The following is a 22,457-nucleotide window of genomic DNA, read 5'->3' as shown; positions in this document are numbered from 1 at the left end:
TGTATCCTTAAGTAATTATACGCCAGGGTTTCCACGAGGGCCGGTATTGCAGCCTTTGGCGAGTCACTACATAGAATCATGACAATGGGCAATTAAAGGGTTAATATTTGAATAATGCCAGGGTCAGCTCATTTAGAGACAGTCTGTTTGTATTTGCTACGTGTTATCAGCCCAGAGGAGAACGAGTTATGAAGTCACATGTTTGTCACCCACATTAGTAGTCACATTAGAGCCGTTTTGTGCAGAGCTTTGGTTTTACCACGTGGTAGAATTTATACTTTGTCTAAATTCCAAGAGGGATTATCCATTAGCCTTTGTCAACAACAGGGCGTTTAATCAGTAAGACTTTTCATCACAACCAAGCTTTTCCCCTATTACCAGCTCGCAAAAAAAACAAAAAAACATCCGCCAGCTCCTTGTAACGCTGTCTTGTGGCAGACATTAGAATGGCTCAGTCTTAACCACTATGGCGGAGGAAAATACTTTTTTGCATTGCCATTTCTTTACAGTTTTATCACATTAAGTGTTCACTTGCACACACAAAGCCATTAAAACATGTTTTCTTTAGAATATTGAGGCGACCACGTTAAGACCACTAGATCATTAGAAAATTGGGGGGCAAACTACCCGCGGATACAGGAAGACGCCAAACGGATCCTCGCAGAGAGCTCGTTTCACTGACTACATAAAATCCAGAAAGTGTAAAACACAATACAAACGCTGCAGGTTTCACTATATATTTTCCAGCCTATTTGAGGCGTGATTTACTTTTAACCCCACGTTACACATCTTCCCATGGGGGCGTTAGAATCACCGCGTTCTTCTTCTCTCCCCAGAACTGGCTCGGGAGCTGCAATTTGAAATGGATGACATTAACAAGATTCGGGTGGAAAACCCAAACTCCCTGCTTGAGCAGAGTGCGGCCCTGTTACAACTGTGGGCATCGCGCCAGGGCCCCGATGCAAAACGTAAGTACGCTCATACTGTCCAACTATCCCTCTTCAGGAGAAACAGTCCCTCTTCCAGACACAAATGCCTCTGCCACCTCTTTTCTCCCCAGTCTTCCTCTTTTCATGGATCTAAAAATGTTATGAGTGTATCGCAGCCTTCTGCAGCCCTAAAAGTCATAATAAACACTATAGAAAATAGCTTTTAATACATTATTCTTATTCTTCCGCTATCAAAAGGTCACTCCTATTGTATATGATGGTTATATGCTTGGAATGTAATGTACCACCTCATCATTTAGCACCAGAAATCAATAATCATATTAATTTATAATTGTAACAAATACACTTACAAAGCTACATAGGGAATAGTGCAAGTTTTAGTGATGTCGGACTCATCACTTAAGTAAATAAGTCTCTTAAGACAACATTACATTAATCAGTAGATCATAAAAACATCGGTTCTGAGGTTTTCAAGATGCACGTAGATCATGTAGATCCGTTGATATTTCAGTAAGATATTATTGGTAATCTTACACCGTATTTACTGCAGACAAGTTGCAGTTTCAACTCGCCAACTTCGCTGTGCGTTATAAAGGATCTTTTTTTCAGCAAGAAGCGTAGTTCAATCTTTCAAGCCATCACACTGGTTTAATTAGGCAAAATGCAGCACCGACCGCTAGTTAAAGGGTGGTAGGTAATCAGGACATCCTCCCAGCAGAAGTGGTAGAAGATAATACAGTGAGGGGATTTAAGCTTGGATGGGATAGGTATTATGGCCATCCTGAATCTAAGACAAGGTTGACTAGATGGGCATCAAATTATGGGTTTCTATGTAACTCATCCCTCCTTGCAGCAAAAGTCTGCAATCAATGGCCCATTATAATACATAATGAAGTATTTGGATTGAAACTTCAACCCTGCTGCACACTCAAACTTTAGTGAATAAACCCCATTGTCTCATACATATATTTAAGGGACATATGTTTCAGGGATTCATAGGAGAATCAGATGACCGGGTATAATGTGTGCACACAGTTTAAATGGCTGGTGTCGTATTATGGGACTTGTTCTACCCAGGGCTGTCTGTAATCATAGCGGGGAACTGAGCAAGACTCACCCAGCAAGTAGTAACGGAGAGGTCTGTGTCATCCTCTGCCTTGCAGACCTCCGCCTGTAGACCCTGTCGGCTGTTAAAGGGCCCAAAAGGACAGTGTGCCACGGGTCCCTAAAGTGACCCATGGCCTAGGATAGCTGCTCCCTTTGCCCCATGTCAAAGCCAATTCTAACTGTCCATTAACGATCGGATACAGGACTGAATCTACTTGCTTAACTGGAACCAGTCTACCTCACCAGTTAATATTTGGTCTAAAACAGACTGAATTTATTAACCTGGCTGCTATACGGTCTAGAAACAGGAAACCTTTAGTTTAAAAAGGTTATTTCAATATAAAATAATCAACTAGATCTACTTACCTGGTGGACACAGCGTGGAGTAAGCCTCAGCAGCTCGTCCGCTGATACTCTGTCCAGACTCCTTAGCTTCTGGATACTGGGGAGATTTAAAAATACAGATTCTATTTCTAACCCTGGACACCAAATCATATCTTTACTTCCAAGCCAAATACTAGATAAAGATGTCTCAACGAGCTTTTTATATATATATGAATACAAATACATTGCTTTGGGTACCCAGTGTAGTAATGCCATGGGTAGGGTGGAGTGCAAGTATTCTGCTATAAAGTGACTTAAAAAGTACACTCAAGCAACTGTTATTAGATCTGTGGTGTTTTGTTAAAAAAAAACGCATTGTTTCAGGTTAAAAAAGGATATATTGTGGTTTTTGAGCTGGGTTTTCTATCTGGTATAAGGGTTAGGTAGACCCCCTTGGAGTGCCGGGCAGCTGCCAGGCCTTGCAAAGCCTTTAATACTCGTTAATAGGGCACTAAAGACATTGCATTTATTTATATAGCGCCAGCAGATTCCATAGGGGTACAGTGAACATCAACAATAACATTAACACACTGCTACAGAAGGAGAAGGGGGCCCTGCATCTTAATTGATTAGTCTAGTAAACGTACATTTGTGGGAAGCTTAATTAATTGTGTGTTTCTATTATCATGGCTGATCTATAAATTGTATTTATTACACCCCACAGTGGAAGATCTGTATACGGCTCTGCGGAACATTGATCGCAGCGAGATTGTCAACATGCTAGAGGGATCTGGGCGCCAGAGCAGGTGTTTTAAAGGAGAGCGCCGCTACACCAACAGCGATGGATCAGTATCCCCTTCTCAAAGAAATGGTATGATCCATTGGGACCATCACTTAAGTAGACAGAGACCGCACAATAAAGAATGTACGGGGGAACCTAAATCAGTAGACATTCAGCAAGAGACAGAGAGGGCACCTATGGATGAAGGTGGCAGGGATCAGGTAACGTGTAATTAGCTGATTAGGGCCAGTAGGATGACAGCAAAGATCAAAGATAACCAGCTAGGTAGAGGAAATTAGCATCTATGGACGGTCATCAAATAGCTTGGTCCCTAGGAATATCACCTTCAATACAAAATAAGGTAGGGATATTTAGGACTGTCAGCTTTTATGCCTTTTCACCTTTATCTCCTGTCCCTAGCCAATGAGTCGCATGTCTCTATCACCCTCTTACCCACCCCTGGAGTGAGAATTCAGGGTGGGTTCAATGTGTGTGTGTCTCTCACCTCTCTCTTTCTCTCTCTCTCTCACTCCTGTGCTAAGCTTATTTGTTCACCTCTGACCTCTGACCTCCTCATGCTACTGTCCTCCTTTCAAACAGGACGGTGTTTCCTGTTCATTCCTGATACCCATTCCCACACCTGAAGCATGTATGTATCTCTTTAGCCCTTAAACAGATTCAATTCATGCTTTCACTCATACTTTCAAATGCACATAACATCATGCATAAGAATCCAGAAATAACTGTGTCGCACATAGAGGAGTCATACAGGCACATGCAGATGAATGGACATACGTAGAATGTGTATGAATTATATTATAGCACAGCAAACCATAGTCCTCTGTTTAAGGCATGAGCGGTAATATATTATTCTATGCAACTACTGCAATTCTGTACCAAGTACCCCTGATAGCAACCAATTAATTACCCGAGAGTATCTTGTGGTTCTTAGAGCCATGTTCTTCTAAACAGGTAGCATCATCTCATTTTGTCGCTCTATTTAATTTTGACTCCAGCCTAAACTATGGAAAAAAATCATTCATACAATACAGACAATGGATTTCGTATCATTCCAACTTTGTGTTTTCATGTGCTTACATATTAGGGTTTAGATATGTTATCTTTTACTTTGTTAAGTGACGGTGATCAGGAATAGCTCCATAGAGGTACATTGTGGTCTTTCTCCCAACTCCCAACCCATACTTCATTGAACTTTGTGTAAAACATCTCAAGAAGCAAAGTCATAAAATGAGATGTGGCTAGTTTTTCGCAAAGAGCCAGCAGGCACAGGTTATGCAATTAAGTCCTCCATGGTGTGATTGGGCAAGTTGGGGGTCATCACAGATCTCCATTCTAACCGGATTGTTGAGCAGAGGTACACCAGGGGTCCTGATTGCCCACGGTTTGTGATGTGTGTGGTGGGAATCTCCTGAGCCCCCTCCACCTCCCTCGCATGTAACTAAAATCAGCAGACACGTGGCAGGGTGGTGGTGCCTGCTGATCGCTTAAACAGCTGAGTGGTGACAAGTAGGAGACCTTGGGGCCTGCAGATTCAGCACATTCACACTTCCCTTTATATAGCGAGCAGGGAGACACGTCCGACCCTCACTAACATTTTTATAATATGACTAGAATGTATACAAAATCTATAAGGACAGGGTGTAGATTAGAACGCTGCGCTCTTATATGATACATAGACAGATTATTATTTCCATGTAGTGTCCTTTGACCACACTTCGGCCAGTTTTCCTTTAACCCATAAAACATGTCATTGCTACTGGGTGATTTTGCTTCTTTCTACAATATCTGGTTACTTCGCTCCAACCCCAAAACTAACCTTTTAACCCAACATACGTGTCTCGCTTGCGCTAACTAATGAGGAGCCTCTAACCACATGCTGTCTCGCATTTCCTGTAGTAAAACTATAATATAACGCAGTATGTTTTCGCTGATAGATTAGTCTCCATAGACAAACCTTGTCGGGCTGCTTACGTGGAATCCTCTCTATTAGACAGGCCTTCTAATTTTTGTTGCTGTATGGGCTTGAACTTTAATTAATCAAACATGTCATTTTCAGCCTTTGAATTATAGCTGTCATTAAGTCAATCTGGGGCATAGGTATAAAAAAAAAGTGATTGTGATGTGAAGTTTGAAAAGTGTTCTTATAGCAACCGGTGATTTGTCCCTGTTGGTTTGACATTAGTTTGTTTCCTAGAGCGATAAGATCCCTTTTAAAATTTTGCGCCGGAATCCATTTTCGAAAAATACCCTCCATTTTCCTAAATAGAACTAATATTACAGGTGAAAAGAGGCATGGAGAGGCTTCTGAAATCTGGATTTATTGGGATATTGTATGTTTGGGGAGCAAAATATTGTATTTGATGAACACATTTAAATTAATGTCAGTGAAGATGTAAAGGTCGGATCTTAAATCCCTGAGATTTTAAACACATGAAGGTACAAGAGAAGTTACCCAGAATGCACCTGGGTTATAAGCTGACCCTGGTCCAGACTTCTACGGGAGGCATTGAGGTTGCAATATCCATCTGCTTCTGTTTGAGGAGCGTGTGTGTGACATCCCTTCCCCACCCTCCCCCCAACAGGTCACCCCTTGACGCAGGACGAGCTGCTTTCCCCGGCCTCTCTCAACTACTCCCTTCCCTCCCCACTGAGACTGGATCAATACTGGAGTGAGGCGTCCATGTTGGATGGAGTTCCCATGGCAACAGCTGAGCCTGAGGGACTATTGGACCTTCCTGACCTTCCACTCTGGGCCTCTGGCCTGTCCCCCTCACTGGTGGCTCCTGAAGATTCATCTCTGGATTGCAGCAAGGCCGAGGATGAGTGGGATGCCCCACCACGTCCATCCTCGGGCTCCCCTGACCTGGAGGAGGAGGAGGACACTGAAGCCGGAGGTCAGAGGTTAAAGGTGGCAGTGGGAGAGAAGAAGAGAGGGGAATGTTGGTCAGTAGTGGTCTAGCAACCTCTTTTTCATATCTTGTAACAGGGCCAGAAAGGGTACATGCTCGGATCACTGAAACCCCCGCCACTTGTCGAGTGACATCTAGTGGTGTGGAGAGGTAAGCCATCATCTCATTAGCACTTGGCCTGTTTTCCATATGACCCGGTAGCGTCCCTCAGAATATGCACCCTGCACCATGTATTGCTGGCTAAATTATTGACTGCAGCTGTGACGGGTGCTCTAGCCCAGGGGTAGGCAATCTTCGGCTCTCCAGATGTTGTGAACTACATTTCCCTTGATGCTTTGCCAGCATTATGACTGTAAGATCATTATGGGAGATGTAGTCCCCAACATCAGGAGAGCCAAAGATTGCCTACCCCTGCTCTAGCCCAATGGAAACTCTTCAAAGCACATGAGACTTGTAGTCCCACGAAAACTGGAGTACCATTTGCCGCCCATCACTTTCTTTTGCGTTCCTCAGTGATCATGGAGGGGTTTGAGTAAAAAAAGTGATTCTGGTGCGATATATTATTACCATAGTAACCAATGGACTGGTCTAGTACGCAGGAAATGGTTGTTATGGTGATAATGACACTTTTGCTCCAGAATCTCTTTTTGTGCAAAAAGTAGACCCTAAACAGTCAAACGGAATGCATCCATACATTCTTTACACAGGTGTACTAATTTGTAGTTCCAGTTTACGCTACATTAGATAATTACCTGCTGGTAGGGGATCACAGAATCTTTATGGCCACACTTTACTTTTGATGTGTAGGGTGCAAGAGTGGAGCACAGATGCCCCTGGCCAAAGACCCTCCCGGTGTTCTCCTCACCATGATAATGGTGCCCCCTTAACTTACGAGGAGCTTCATCAGAACTTCAAGGGTAGCGCCAGAATCAAGGTCACTCAGCAGACCACCATGTTCAGCACAAGGGGACAACAAGAGGTAAGCCATCTGGGAGGGTAAGTGCATTGCTTAGCATCAGTCCTTGAAGCAGCATTTAGGGACCATATGGAGATATAGGACAAAATGTTAGGCGCCAGTCTCTTTATGGGAAAAGTAACAAATATATACAGTAATGGATGCAAACATAAATGGTAAAATCTGCAGTTACAACAAATTTTTACGTATATACAGGTAAAAAACAGGCAGTGGGCTAATAGTTGACTAAGTGTCCCTGGCCCTTTAAGGTCAGCGGCTGCAATGACGTATGTTAAATATTTATACTCGCGCAGTGTGCGGCCGCAGGAGCCAAGCTGATGCTGGACTGGCGATATCACTAATTATGTGGCCCTCCCAGCCACCCGTCCAACAAACCTGCTCGGTGTCGTGCCTGAATACTGAAAACGACTGATTGTGGTCTGAGGCTTTACAGCACACAAATAGCAGACTAGGTGGTCTTATCTGTTGTTAGATTCTATGTCTACATAGCATATATTCCATACCCAACGATGAGTGAAGGTATTTAAGTAGAGATGTTTATACACAGATATTGGACGAATAACAACTAAAACGTTATATTTAACGGTTACAAAAATAGACACATGTCTAAGTCACAGAGAGCCATGGACGCACACATACACACAATCTCAGCTGGTCTGACAAATACAAATAGATAACCGCAGATAAATTGGTTAAAATCCGCCTCCCCCCCACCGTGACTTTCAGCTGCTGAGGTCATTCCTCACTGGGCCACCAGCCCACCTTCCCTCCTGCCCTTTTCCCAATTTAAGGGGTATTAAGTGATCCTCTTCCTTCCCTCCCCACTGGGTCTGGTTTCATTCCCTCCCTCCGGGCAGCTGACACACGCAGACAGTGACAGGGGTGACCGTACGGGGCAATCGCTTCGGCCCCAAACTCTGGGAAAGAAGTCAAGGAACCTCGGATTTCGGACTTGGCGCTGGATTTGGTCAGAAGGGGTGCATTTTAGGATTAAGAAGAATACGGAGATGCCTTTTACAGATCTGTATATATATATATATATGTAGTGGGGGGGGCTCTAGGGGCAATGTACAAGAACCCAAGTTATTTTTGTATACAGTCATAGGAAACCATTTTTACAGGATATGCCAGGATCTTAATTATATTACATAGGGGGGGTATTCCCTTTCCAGGTTATTTTAAGGAAGGATATAGCTGTGTATTTCAGAGGGGATAATCTTATATTTTATCCTTTGCGAGGATTGAGGGGTGTAGAAGGTGAGAGCGGTCCAGGATGTGGGGGTTCCTTACTGAGCTAGGGGTATGCATAGTGCTGATAGGGTTTTTTGTGGTTAGTTGTCAGAACGTAGTACATATTGTCCGTGGTGCTGCGAAATATGTCCTTCGCCGGCTCCACGCCGAGCTGGACCGGGAACTTGGGGAGGGAGGGGGAGAGGACGACGAAGAGACGCTGACCACCAAGGTTGTGCGGAGAAGAGTCATTGTGAAGGTAACTCTGATACCAATAATACTGCGTGATATTATCTATATAGTATATAATATAATTTATAGCATGCAGATATCCGCGTGTATCCTAATGTAAGTGTTTTCCATATCTGATTCCCAATTTAAAGGTTATAGTCTCTATCTATCTGTGGAGTGTAACTCTGTCCCACTCATAATATTATTAGGAAATAATGTATATATTATGTGTGTGATATTCTTTATGCATCGCTGGCTATAACGGTTCTGTGCAGCTGCCCCGGGCCCGACAGACTCTCCCCTAGGATGGGAACTAATAACTGCCCCATTTGTTTCAGGGTAATGAGGTCCCAGACATTCCTGGGGAGCAGGTGACGGAGGAAGAGTTCACCGACGAGCAGGGCAACATAGTGACAAAGAAGGTGAGTGCCGATGTCTGTACAGGTACAGTACTGTAGAACTACAAATCCCATCATCCACAGCCAGCCTTAGAACTATGACCGTAACAGCTGAAGAACTACATGTCTGCTGTCCTTGTCGTGTATCCATTTATGTCAGTGGTATTTGCCCTCTTCCTGCATACACTAAATGCCTCTCCTTAAAGGGACAGTAACTTCCCGAGCCAATTGCTAGAATATTACAGGATTGCCCTATCCATGAAGGTGAACCTTCGCAGCGGCAGAATTCCCGACACCTGAGAACGACAAACTTTCCTTGGAAGATTAACTATTTCCTTAACTTCATAGTCAAAACAAGCAGATTCTAATACAGATTACAACCCTTCGGGGATCCCTCAGATTCCGTGGCTCCTCCACAGCACACCTCGGAGATGCTTACCCCTTTTTAGCTCTAGTATGTCACACAGGGTGTCTTTATGTTTTTAATGTCCATTGCAGACAGTCAGGAAGGTCCTGCGCAGAGTGGGACCCCCAGGGTCCACAGATCTAGGGGATAATGAAGATTTGCTGATTGAGGGGACCCTGCAGGAGGCAGAGGAGCTGGAGAGTGAGACCCCCAATTACCTGAAGTATGCTGTGTTACACCGAGAGGTAAAGTCCTATTTTGCCTTCCTTATTTTCTTTTTTTGACACAGGAAGCTTCCATAGTGTGCAAAATTATGACCCCCCTAGCAAATATTTTTAGCCAGTATAACTCTTCGTCCCCCATATCTCTGTGGAGCCTGACCATAGCCTTGCTTTAGGTAGCTTAATTACCCCTCAGTGTAATACTCTGCCCTTCTTACTCCTATTACTTAGCCAACAGGTAGTTGCCCTGATGTTTATGAACTACAGCTCCCATAATACACCAAAGCAAAGGCTGGCTTTGGTCCATGGAGACATTCATCCGGCAACTGCTGGACTGCTGCTTGTGAGCTCCCACATACCGCCATCACCATTGCATTAATCGGAGCTTCTGAATCAGTTATGGAGAAATGCCCTTCTGTGTTCAGCCTTCAACTCTTCCCTGGTTGTCATGAGTTGGTGGATTTGATGGGACTATTTTAATGAAGGTCCAATGGACAAAAGTAGGCTGATGGCTACTGTGTTAATACAAATGTTAAGGTCCCAAAAGTTCTTATAGTCTGTGAAGTTACCGATATTATCTCAGGGTTATCCAGTAAGAGGCTGATCCATCATATTTGCCATGTAGAGCAGTGAATGTTCATAAACACCTTTATAGCGTAACCAACAGTGAAAAAAATATGAGAAAAATATGGAGCATTTTTATCATCTGTCACCTTTTATATGCTCTCCTATCACCGCACAGGCAGTGGAAGAACGCTCCGCTGTCTATGGTGGTCCAGTTAGAAGGAGCAGAGAGAGTGATGTCAAAGACAGCTCCCTATTTCTCCTCTGTAGCTACAATTATTAATGACCAATTGACTACCATGATGGATAAGAGTCCAGCTTGACTCCCCGCATACGCCATCATTTTTCCACCCGTTTACTTAGTTCCTTCAGAATGTTTAGAACATTTCTGTAACATCTGGACTTATAAAGCACATTAGTCATTGGGTTGGTTGACATCCACCCTCTGGTGCAGTTGGATCCCACCTCTAGTAGCCAGGTAGGAACAGCTAAACATCCAGAGACTGCATCGTCCTGCTGTATGCCATGACTCTATCTAAGCTAATCATTTATCTGCCCTTTATATCAACCCGCTTTGCAGCTCGCCCTATCTTTTGTCTTTATCATTCCACATTCTCCTTCATTTTTATTGTATTTACATGGAGAATGGTGAGATATATTGACATCCTCTATGGTGCTCATTGAGCCTTGGTGTTGGGACTCTTCGCAGACCCAAAGGTTTCACCAACTCTCTGCTTTCAGAGTCATAACTGATGGATCACTTGGTCATTTTGACATATCATCGTGTGCTGGGGGTCACTGTCTTACACCACTTAATTCTCTTTCCCTTTGTGTTGGCCAAATGTGGAAGCCCACACCTTTAGACGAAGGTTGAGCCTAAACTTAGGACCCATCGTTGTAGACAAGTCGTTCTTTCTGTCTCTGACACTTATCTCTTGCTCCATCTTCATGTCATCTTTGCTCAGTTTACATTTGCCAACTCTGTTTCTCTCTTTGTCCCGTTGTGTTGCTCTCCAACCCTCATGTGCCTCTGTCTCCACTTATTCCTGTGTGTCAATATGTCCCATTTCATTCCCCTCCTGCTCCCACCCTGTGTCTCCTGGGCTGCCCCTGGCAGGCAGAAGACGAACATGACTCTTTGAGGTCAGAGGTCGCAGACGGGAGGAAAGGGGCACAGATTGTGAAACGAGCCGGCACAAAACGGGTGCATCAGTAGGACCCCAAAACTGGGACACCCCAAATACTGGGAATCACCCAGGTAATAGTTTAAACACCCTTAAACCATGCCTCTTTCATACAGGGGAGGGCTGGCAAAGGAGACGGAGGGGCAGCTTCTCTCTGATGTGATTTCAAAAAATGTTCCTATTACCTGTAGTTTTATGATAGCATTTCATCATATCATCACACGTGTATCAGACTCATTTTTAGACAGCATTTCATCCCTGCCTAGATCCTTCCTGTGCTTCTGTGGTGGGATTTTCTCCTGTTCAAGCCCCTTTGGTATATATTACTGTGTGCAGATGCACTTGACCAATATACACTGATCTGTTGGACAGGACCATGTTATAAATGCACCTTTAGACATATTAGTATGCCATTTGGCTGAATGTCGCCAGCCTTCCCCTTCCTTAACCCTACATAAGCACCTCTAGACTAACTGGAACCTCCCTGAGACCAGCTTTACACTGGAAAACAACGGGTTAAACTACTTCTGCCATATTTTGTGAGTATGTGGCTACCAGAAGGTATCAGAGCCACTTATTTTTAAGAGCTGTCACTGTAAAACATCCAGCTAAACCAGGCAATATAAAGTTAAACTTTCCTATAGCCTCCCAGCTTAGTGAATACACCCTTGTGCATGCTGGGAATTGTAGTCCAACATCAGCTGTCGGGTCCCAGTGCGATATGTCACTCTCATGTGTGCTCTGTTCTCCCCTTCCTTAACTTGTCTGCCATTCATCATGTGCCGTTTATCTATCCGCCTGTCTGTCCGTCCTCCTGCATTAAACAAACTAAATATAGGTCTGGTATGGAATAACATGCCGCCGGTTATACGGGACGCAGCCTAAGCATGCGCGGATCCTTCAGATCCTATTTACTCCTAATACTCCTTTCTCTAATATATGCAAGTGATCTCCCTATACTGTAAATTGCAAGCTCTTTGGCCGGCGTATCTACATAAACTGTAGATAAACACGTATAGATCTGTTGCAGGCAGCTTCCTTGCTGTCCCTTAGAGCCCCCCGTGATTTATCGTCTGATAATCTCTCTGGTCTCAGCTGTCTGAAGCGGCCAATGAGGACGGCATCGCCGTGTCCTTCCCCGTGGGGAACATACCTGCAATGTGACACCGATCAGGACAGACAGGCCTGTCCCCGGCTGGGATAAATTTAGAGCAGTGATTACTGTCAGCGAGCTCGGCCTGTCTGCGCCGGACGGGTCCATACCCAGCGCTCACTGACTATATAAAAGGATCTCAATGCCTATAGAATGGAGGAGAGCGGGGAGATGAGATAGAAACATTTCAATTCCTTTTAAACAAAGAATATTGACCCCAGATTCGGCCCGTCTAGTGAGCCCGTTTGAGACTCAGACCTTAATCAGTCCTTAGTCTCGTCTGAGATTCAGCATAACTTTACTGAGAATGTGGTAGGTAAGAGGAACAGCCATTCAGCAGATGTGGTAGAGGCTAATACAGTGAGGAAATGTAAGCATACCCGGGATTATACACATGGACGGTCGGCCATCCCAGGGGTAGGACAGACAGCCGGCCATCCCAGGGGTAGGACAGACAGCCGGCCATCCAAGGGGTGAAGCAGTCAGATATGAGTAATCGGGGTAAACCAGTATGCCAGGCACCGTCTGACGCATCGGGATACTGGTTTTAATGAGTAAAGGACTCACCAGTAAGATAAAAAAAAATGCTGAAGAGGAAATCCATGATTAATTAGCGTGTGTTTTGTGGCTTTATAAATCAGCATTGCTTGGCGGATGTCCCTTTTAATTAGGATTGTATATAACGAGCCGTGTACATTAGTGCCGGCTGCTATTAACCAAGCGAGTTCTATCGATCAGAATGTATCTCTATTGATCCCGATTGCCATGTATCTGCATTGATTATGTGTCTGTATTGGTCGGTCTCTTTTCATAATGGAATAATAATGTTTGCAATAAATAATTGCCTTTTTCTCTCCCTCCCCATGTTCTCGCCCCTTTTTCTCCAACCCCCCTACCTTCCCTATTTAACCCCTTCCCCGCCCTCTCTCTCTCCCGCACAGAATTTCACCTCGAGTACGAGTTACTGAAGCGAACCCATCCGCCATTTACTGCACCTCACTAATTATGAATCAGTACAAAATTGAATTCCTTCTCGCTCATAAGCAAACACCACCCCAAATCAAACTGAGGGGGGTCCCTGTCCCCCCAACTCCAAAGTCCGAAGCAGACGCTCGCCCCCCTGTATGCTCACGGCATGAAGACTTGCACCCTGCATGTTACCAAGTAATGTGCATGATGACATTCGGAAAGAAGAAAGCTGCCCTCCTCATCCTCGGCTCCATCTTTTACCTTTAATTCACCTTTTTAAACCCCGCAGGGGGTCGGGGCATTTAGGAATATGGACTGGAAAAGTAGATGGCGCTCAACCTTTACCCCCCTCCCCTCCCCTCCCCTCCCCTCCCCTCCCCTCCCCTCCCCTCCCCTCCCCTCCCCTCCCCTCCCCTCCCCTCCCCTCCCCTCCCCATTCCAACCCATCCCTGCTGCAGAAAGCTTTGTGTCTCAGATACTCCTTTGTATAAGAGTACTGAGTATGTCTATACACTCCAGCAGCATTAAGGGAGGGGTGCGGGGTCTTCTCCCATCATCCCGGCTGTCCATCGACACACAGCAATAGGACTAACCCTTTGCCTGGATGGATAAGGACTATCCCAAAGGCCGCAGGGCACAGCACAACGTCGACAGGGCAGACCTGGCAAGGATTCGAAAAATACTGCAGACGCTCCACGTTCCGTTTCCTTCGAAGCGAAAGGGCTACATGTTAGAGATACTCAGTATCGTTACGCAGAGGTGTATCTTCAATGGTAGAGGGCTATAAAAGTGTATGTAGATACTCGGTACCATTATACGGTGCGGCATGTTTTGTTTCAGGTGGTTAGGCATTCATAGAGGCACATTGCACCATTATACAGTGCGGCATGCTTATTATCAAGCTAACTGGTAGCGCATTAAAGATACCCAGCATTATTATACAGCGCGGTAGTGAGTTTATTACGGGGGTTTGGACGTGTATAGAGATACTCAGCATCGTTCTACAGAGAAGCATGTCTATATTTTCAGGGGTTGGGGAGAGTATGGAGGTACTCCGTATCATTATAGAGCACAGCATGGTCACTTTGAGGGTAGAAAGATGCTCAGCATCGTAATACAATGTAGCATGTTCATTATGAGAGGCTGAACGTGTGTAGGGATACTCAGTATCTATGTACCACGCGGAATGTTCATTACAAGGGGTAGGGGGGAATGGGGAAGAAAACGCTCCCCTGACTCAGGAATGTGGTTCCAGCTTTAGGGGGGGAGGGGGAGGATTCTATATATTAAGGGACTTAGCCTAACCCCCCTCCCCACTACAGTTACCCCAAACCCAGATCCTCCAGTCCTACTCTGGAGAGAGAAAGCACTCACCCTCACAACCTTTCCAATGCTCTTTTTAGATGCAATTTCTGATATGCATAAGAAGCTGATTGTACAATAAATGCTCATATGGGAATAAATACTATGCAATATAAACATCTCTGAGTAATTCTGTCTGCAATTATAGAATCTGAGAACGTGCAGTATGCAAAGCAACCACAAGGTGGCGATGTGACATTACAGCCAGTGTATAACTTGATGCATCATATACTGTGTGCAGTAAAAGCAGTCATATATGTACATATATACATATACAGAATGTAATCAACATACCTGGGAACTTTCTAACTGAGCTGACCCTGAGACTCTTGAAATGTTAACCTTAACCCATTGTGAATAGTGACTCGCCAAATGTGTTACCAAACGAGACTGGGACAAAAACCCTGAGCTTCCTAGGTATGTGTAACTTAAATACAAGCAGCTTTATGGGTGGAATGATTGGAAAGACAAGGGGGGCTATATACCAAAAATAAAAAGTTCCATGGGATGGCTGTGAATTTCTGTAGAGCTGCCTGTGAGCAGCCAGCGCGCTTTGTATTTGATGTCCGCACAGCATTCTACACCAGTGTGATACAAAAGAAGATTTGACTATATCCACGAAGATCAGATAGACAAGCCACCACTGCGTTGACATCCAGAGCCAAGACAAATTATAAAGATTTATAGAGTACCTTTTATTTTCCTTTTTCTCCCTATTCATAATTCTCCTTTCACCCTCCTCGTTCTTTTCCCTCTACTACAAACGCTCTAAAGGGGATGTGAACAAACATGTTTTTTTCTCAGCTCTAAACTCCAATTGCTGCAAACAGACCAGGGATTATATAATGTCTTTTAACCCTTAAGGCCTGGACCCTACAACCCTTGGTCTCTGAATAAGAGAGGTCATATAGAAACTCCACCACCTCTGCATATGGGCAATAAAAATGTGTGCCTATTGAGCCAATTTAACAAGCATTTTGCATATTAACAGGAATTACATGGAAAGTTAGCATTTTATCAATGATAACATTTATTGAAAGCTAATAGGTGCAGAAAATATAAAAAAAAAAATTACACGTAACGTGAGGGTGGAGGGAGTTTAATGCAGGGGGGGGATTTCATAGGAAGGGGCAGCAGAAAAGTCTTCGAGATAGGAGTTAAAATGAACATTGGGGTAAAAAAGACAGGAGGCAGAGATGGAAAATAAATTGACACAAGATGTGGGAGATAAACAGGCAGGTAAGGCTCTGGATTGTAGGTTGGAGTCTACCGGAAGGAGGTAACGTTTGGAATGACGGATAAGAATGACTACGGGCTAGTGGGCTAATGGTAGCCTGTCACGGGAACCACCGGCAGAGAATTCCTAGGGGGCAGGACTGAGCTGGTGGGTTCAATGTTTGCAGACAAGCTACAGAGCATGGTGCGACCAAGTGATGAGTCCCGGGACTTATCCAGGGATTTAACACAGGTGTTATATTCTAGCAGACATAGACCATTAGCTCTCTGTTGTCTTTCCTGCTTGAACAAAGGTTATTCAGACTAGGGTATTTCTAGACGTAAGGACTTTGCCAGTTGGACTAGTTTTTGATGCATTCAAAGGCATAACAGAACGTTATCGACCCGGTGACCAACCCAACTCCCAGGCAGGGTCGCTGGTACGGTCCGACGGGAAATAAATGTTTAATAAAGTATTACATACGAAAGGGCTTCTCCTTAGTTACAAAATGCAGATGTCAGCTCTCCAGTATCCATAAACACCGTAATAGCTGCAGAGAAAACTCAGATCTTTTAACAGTGGTAGACTTTATGGGGACAGAATTTTATACGTAATAACTTAAAATACAGTGCAATAAAACCAGACCATTTGATAAATGTATATATATATATATATATATATATATATATAGTTAAAGATAGTTTAAGTAATAAAAACAAGCCCAATAGAAAATTGATGGGAGACTTAAATTGAAGTTGTGGACTGCAATCTATACGCTTACAATAAATCCTATTATGTATAGGAAAAGGGGATAGTCAGCTTCGGTTTTGTGAACAAACATCACGGTGGAAAAATCAAACTCATTAAAATCCCTATGTTAAAGTTCAATTTATCTAAGGGTGCGAAGGCTGTGGGGAGAGGCCAATCGGTGGCCTTCACCCATCACCCCAGCCAATAGGATCACCTAACGCGTGAGAGGGGGTGCTACTGGGCACCTGCCTAGTGTCCTTATCTATCGCTGAGCGCGGTTATAAGGAGAGGGAAAGTTCTTAAGAATAAGGAAAAGAAGCAGAGGTTAAAACAAAAGGAAGCAGAGAGGAGCGAGGAAGAAAGATATCAAGAAAGAGGACAGGTGAGAGGAACACAGAAGTGGAGGAAAAGAGAACAAAGGAGACACAAAGTAGAGGTTAAGGGTAGTCAGGCGAAGAAATAAAGTAAAAATTAAAAGGAGGGGGTTTAAAAAGGTAAACTTATGTCATAGTGAAAGCCAAGGGAGCTAGAAAAGGAAATTGACGGATAGTGAGAACAAAGGCGATGTAAATTGGAGAATGAATGAGATGGAGTGAAGAACAAGAACGAGAGAGAACAAGATAAAAGAGAGAAAGAAGGGGCACTGAACAAGAGAGACGCAGAAGCACTAAAGCAGATAGACATAACATGAGAAATGAGAGTTTGAGAGAGACAGTGATGGAGTGAGGAGAGCCAGGGATTTGCAGATGGGCTGGGGAGAAAGAGTAAGGTGAAAGAGGCAGGGAGAATAAAACGAAGAAAGAAGTGGAATCCGAGCAAGAGAAAATAGAAATGAGAAAAGTGTGGAGACGGAAAAATTAGGGAGAAGGGAAAGCAAAACAAGTGAGAATTGAGAGAGGAGGAAAGAAAGCAGGTGGGCATAAGCTTTAGAAACAAGGTGAAAATCAACATGAACGTAGGTACAGGTGAACTGAAAAGGTGAGGTTCCTGAAAAGGGTTGATGACGCAGCACAGATACCACCCGGAATCCTGCCTCGACTAGCCACATAGAGCCATTGGTGGCTGGAAAGTGGTCATAGAGTCCCATTTTTATTCCATGGGTCAGACCCACATTGAAAACTCTGCTGGTTCCACATTGGGAAATCGGAAGCTCTAAGGACACTTCAAGCAATATGGAGACTCACCACGCAGGAGCATTTATGCTGCCTCCGTACTCTGAAATGAAAACCCCTGGGTGTCAGTTCTCAACCCATGCCACCTTCCACAAGCTGAGTCCATCTCTATTGGGATGTCACCTTCCTTCAGGGACACCCCATGGTATTTCTGATATCCTCAGCAGACCCTTACCCCCTCCACATGGTGGGATGTTAACAAGATACCCGGCTATGCCAGCATATGGAAGGGCTTCAGCCCCGGGGAGCTGTTATGGAGACCAAGGTGGCATCGTGGCCAAGAGTGGAAGCCCGTACAGCAACCAGAGTCAAGGAGAATGGGCAGAAATTGGACAGGAATGGAGAGGAGGAAGTCGAACTCTGAACAACGGTAAGTGAAAATTTGGGAAGGGGTGAAGGAAGAATGCTATGGAGGTAATAGTTGGGAACATGGACTTGGTGGTCGGACAGACTGGCGAAAGGGGAGGAAACATGAAGAACCGGAGAAAACGCGATATGGAAACTCAGGAGCTAAATTTATGGAAAAATATTAAAGAAAACTCTTTTTAATGTTATAACTATTTGCAAACACAGAATACTCTAGCAATAGGATGAATAAAAAGATAAAAACATGTAATAGCCCCCTTGTTCTGTATCATATGTCAGGATAAATATATCAATGTACGTTTTAACCAAACTATTACACAAGTGAGTGCGTCTTTTGACCTGTGTAATATTCACTGCATTCACCAAGTTCCCGTAGCAAGCCATCCCTGTAATATGGGCTCTTGTGTCATATTAACCTGGTATGCTTATGTTTTACGGGTTCCGCATGGGTCGCCATTTAAACAGGTACCTATAATATCACCCTTCTGCGTAATAACAACACAGAGCCCATCAGCGTAGGACAGATTGCGACATATAGAAATATATTAACACTTTTAATGTATATGATGACGCAGGAATTCCATTCTTATAAAAGGCTGATGGAGTTATGATGATACATATAATCATATCAGTACTGGGAACGCTGCATTACAGCCTGGCTTTAGGGTTTATTTACTAATCTGTGAGTTTGGATAATACGTTATAAAGGGAAGTTGGAGCCCACGTAAATCATGCGGCTACATAGAATAATAATACATTTAACGAATAACGAATGATGCGTACATTGTATAGTCATGCCCAACACATTCACGGAGGGACCACACGCGTATTTATTCGCTGTAAATGGGATTGCGGAGGACAGGGGGCAATCCTACTCACCAAGTTCACCGTGCATTGTGAAAGGCCAGCCCCGGGGCAATAAGAGTTTAGTTTATGTGGAGTTTATGGGGCAATAAGTTTAGTTTATGTGGAGTTTATGTGACAGTAAGAGTTTAGTTGCCCCATGTAATGCAGAGCCAATTAAATTAGATTTTTGGACAGATATACTGAGGCCGTAAACGGTTAAACTCCAGATTATCTGTGCATTAGGCACATAGGTTGGTCCTTTCTTCCTATTTTAAGTTCAATGGTTTCTAAAGTATAATCGGTTGCAAACTTTAGAGCCTAGGTCTCCTCTTTAGGTACATGAGAGACCTTGTCCCAAAGGCTTACAATCTATTGTATACTGAGTAAGCCAATAAAGGCACCATATTTACCAAGATTGCTCTTTTCCTTTCTACAGCCAATATGTACAATTCTATACCTATTATACCTACATATTATTAAACTGCTTCCTCGCATCTCGATTCAGACATCATTTCAAAAGAGGTCTTATCACCATAGCAACCAATGGAATGGTCCCGGAACATTCTATTAGGAGCTGTGGTGACACAGCGTGTACGATTTTTGGATGTTCAAACAGCCGGGGCAAACGCCCCGGATCCTGTATAATTCAGCAGGACCTCTGCCCAAGTCCCTCTCGGTGGAACCACAAAGAACTTTGAGCAACGCCAAGGCGATCATCTGCAGAGGAGGAGGTCATTCTGACTGCCAGCCTGCTATTATCTTTTAGATAATACATGTCAGGCTAAATAACCCATAAACCACGGTTTTATGATAATTTAGCTTTTTTCTGGCCATGAGCCAACTTTTTTTTATCACACCTATATTTTACCAATTTTATTAGCGTTTTCAGCATTTCCAATAGCTTGGGAACATTATGAAAACCCATCTCATACGCTTGGTGTCCATCATAATGGTGTTTTAGTCCACACTTAGGAGTAACATGGAGTTAGCCTTTATGACCCTAAGAGATTTCAGGAGCAGGATCCACTCTCTCACATTGTTTTGTGTTTCCATTAAGCTGCCCCCAGTTAATGGTAATTAAACATTTTGCTTCTTATTGCTCAACAGCCCCAACGGGGAGCACAGAAATGACTACGCGTAAGAAGCACACTCGCCCCACGTTCACAGGCCATCAGATATTTGCCCTGGAGAAGACCTTTGAACAGACGAAATACCTCGCTGGTCCAGAACGGGCAAGACTAGCCTTCAGTTTGGGCATGAGCGAATCTCAAGTCAAGGTGAGTGAGACCTACATCAAAAACAAAAAAGGGGCTAATGGTCTCATAAGAAGGTGTTTACCAGTTTAAGATCTTGCGGGAAAGTTGACTTGTTTGCCATGAGAACGCATGCATGGGTTTTCGAGCCCTCACTAGCTTGAACATGCATGGTGTGCTCCTCCTGAACTCCCCTCTCCTGCTCCTTATGGGAGGTGAGAGGGGGTAGGGGGCAGGTTAGGGAGGTGAGGCTACCCATAATTGCATTTAAATGGGGTGGGAGTGAAAGAGAAGTAGGCGAGTGCCAAGCACCGACCACATATCCCATATATCAAACAGGTAATATAATTATGAAGTCACCCATCCTAAGCAGTATGAATAGGAAAGACAGATCATGAACAAGCATAATGAAGTTCTTCTCGAGCTGATCTTTAATTGTGATGTAAATATATGCTCCACCAGGTCTGGTTTCAGAACCGTCGCACAAAGTGGAGGAAGAAAAGTTCTACAGACCCCTCCGGCCTCCCGTCAGTAACCTCCAGGGCTCCCGGAGAACTAACCCCATCTGAGAACGAAGACGATGAGTACTGTAAGCCACTGGATCCGGACTCGGACGACGAAAAGATCAGGCTCTTGCTGCGAAAACACCGGGCAGCCTTCTCTGTGCTCAGCCTGACGCCCCACAACCTATGACTTTGAAAGAGTCCTCCAAAAAAAGTTCACCGTTGGCTTTGAGAGGGAGAACAAAAAACTGGTCCTTTCCGAACGTAATAAGGTTCCTCCTTCGCTCCTCGCAAGCCTCTAAAAATCTAAGTCTAATATTATAAGTATTATCATTATCAAAACTGCTTTGTAAAATATCGATCATGTGACACACTATTTAAGCAACAACAAAAGAACGGCGAATTCTGCCTCTTGAAACATGACCTAAATAATGCTAATTTTAACAGTTTGAAGTAGCCAGGAGATACCGAAGGACCGTTAGGGCCAGCTAAGGACTGTTAAGGCCAGTTAAGGACTGTTAAGGCAAAGACCATATTCAAGAAAATCCAAAGCCCTGGTTGGCACATCAGACTAATCATCTGTGTTTCACGGAAAAACCCTCTCCTGGACATTATAACAGAAAAGCTTCTCAATCAGGTTTGAGGAACAGCGATTCCTTCGGACCCCCACAAATTCCGTATTTAACTATGTGTCTGTAAAGCTTATTAAAACTTCGCACACCATTAATTGCGTGAATGCGGCCTTGAAGGTGTTAAGTTCTATGGACACACAAGGGTGTGAATAGTATAATGGCCGGGGGGGAGGTGGTAATTTACCCTAATGAGTCAATAAGCAGGGGTAGATAGCAATGACACGGACACGCCGCATAAACGTGCAAGATACGGCTTTATACAATATGTGCTTGGGGGGGGTTAAAATGTCACACCGCTCGGCTATACTCATCATCCCGAATCCCTTCTTAACCATGTTGTCTTTCAAAAAGTTATCTGCAAGTTTAATAAAACCCAGCGGAACGAGATCGGATTTGGGGAGATTCCGCTCACCCAAAAGATGTTGTATATACTTAGTAACTGGCATTAGACACTGATCTGTTCCAGAGGACCAAGCCTGCAAGTCACCCACACACCTGCATTCATGTAAAAAGAAGTAACATTCATCATGGTAATCATATAATTCAATGATCTGCAAGCACTTGGAATATGAAGGTCTCCATGACACACAGACCTGTACTCTGAGCCTAGGGACTCGTGACTGGTGATACAGAATAGGGATTAGTAGTATTTGTCCCTCCAGGGCACATTTACCATGATGCTTAGTGATGAGTAGGTGAAAAGACATGGTATCATTCCCACATAATCTGCGGGCACTAGGATCGGGGCACAAACGTTCTCTTGATCATGGCTGACTTTATAAAGTAAAATTAATATGTATATAACGTCCAACGCTTCCAACGGCAAGAGGGGTCACTTGTATTTAGAGGGTGAGGCTGTCCGTGTTGCATTAGTTTGGAAAGAATAGATCACTTTGTGTAAGCAGATGAATGCACGCTGGTAGATGTGAAGGA

The 22,457-nt window shown here is 44.0% G+C and overlaps 2 protein-coding genes across 8 annotated transcripts in view; both read left to right on the top strand.

Moving 5' to 3' along the window:
* The window catches only part of ANK1 (ankyrin 1), an 81,610-nt gene extending 67,958 nt beyond the window's left edge, over positions 1-13,652 (top strand). For 4 of the 7 annotated variants that reach the window (XM_053463028.1, XM_053463030.1, XM_053463027.1 and 1 more), the window contains 9 exons: positions 837-968; positions 3,106-3,252; positions 5,766-6,077; positions 6,170-6,242; positions 6,900-7,071; positions 8,868-8,951; positions 9,426-9,578; positions 11,236-11,376; positions 13,397-13,652. In XM_053463028.1, coding sequence (XP_053319003.1) covers positions 837-968; positions 3,106-3,252; positions 5,766-6,077; positions 6,170-6,242; positions 6,900-7,071; positions 8,868-8,951; positions 9,426-9,578; positions 11,236-11,334 — 1,172 coding nt within the window. In that variant the 3' untranslated portion in view covers positions 11,335-11,376; positions 13,397-13,652. Of the gene's footprint in view, positions 1-836; positions 969-3,105; positions 3,253-5,765; positions 6,078-6,169; positions 6,243-6,899; positions 7,072-8,121; positions 8,558-8,867; positions 8,952-9,425; positions 9,579-11,235; positions 11,377-13,396 lie in introns of those variants that run through there. The other 3 variants (XM_053463029.1, XM_053463032.1, XM_053463033.1) reach the window with 3 other exon arrangements.
* A 3,098-nt stretch (positions 13,653-16,750) lies between these two features.
* NKX6-3 (NK6 homeobox 3) lies at positions 16,751-21,628 on the top strand. The gene is made up of 3 exons (XM_053463080.1): positions 16,751-18,294; positions 20,244-20,413; positions 20,852-21,628. Exons 1-3 carry the CDS (start codon positions 17,925-17,927, stop codon positions 21,080-21,082), a joined length of 771 nt encoding a protein of 256 aa, XP_053319055.1. The 5' UTR covers positions 16,751-17,924; the 3' UTR covers positions 21,083-21,628.
* Positions 21,629-22,457: the final 829 nt, after the last annotated feature.

This window comes from Spea bombifrons, chromosome 4, assembly GCF_027358695.1.
Source record: "Spea bombifrons isolate aSpeBom1 chromosome 4, aSpeBom1.2.pri, whole genome shotgun sequence".
Taxonomy (NCBI): domain Eukaryota; kingdom Metazoa; phylum Chordata; class Amphibia; order Anura; family Pelobatidae; genus Spea; species Spea bombifrons.
This window is presented reverse-complemented; position numbering and strand designations above follow the sequence as displayed.

Excerpts from the sequence above, each read along its gene's own strand:
- NKX6-3 (XM_053463080.1), top strand. The coding sequence starts at position 17,925 with ATGGAGACTCACCACGCAGGAGCATTTATGCTGCCTCCGTACTCTGAA. Across the intron at positions 18,295-20,243 it reads AAGTCGAACTCTGAACAACG|CCCCAACGGGGAGCACAGAA; the intron begins GTAAGTGAAAAT and ends ATTGCTCAACAG. Across the intron at positions 20,414-20,851 it reads TGAGCGAATCTCAAGTCAAG|GTCTGGTTTCAGAACCGTCG; the intron begins GTGAGTGAGACC and ends ATGCTCCACCAG.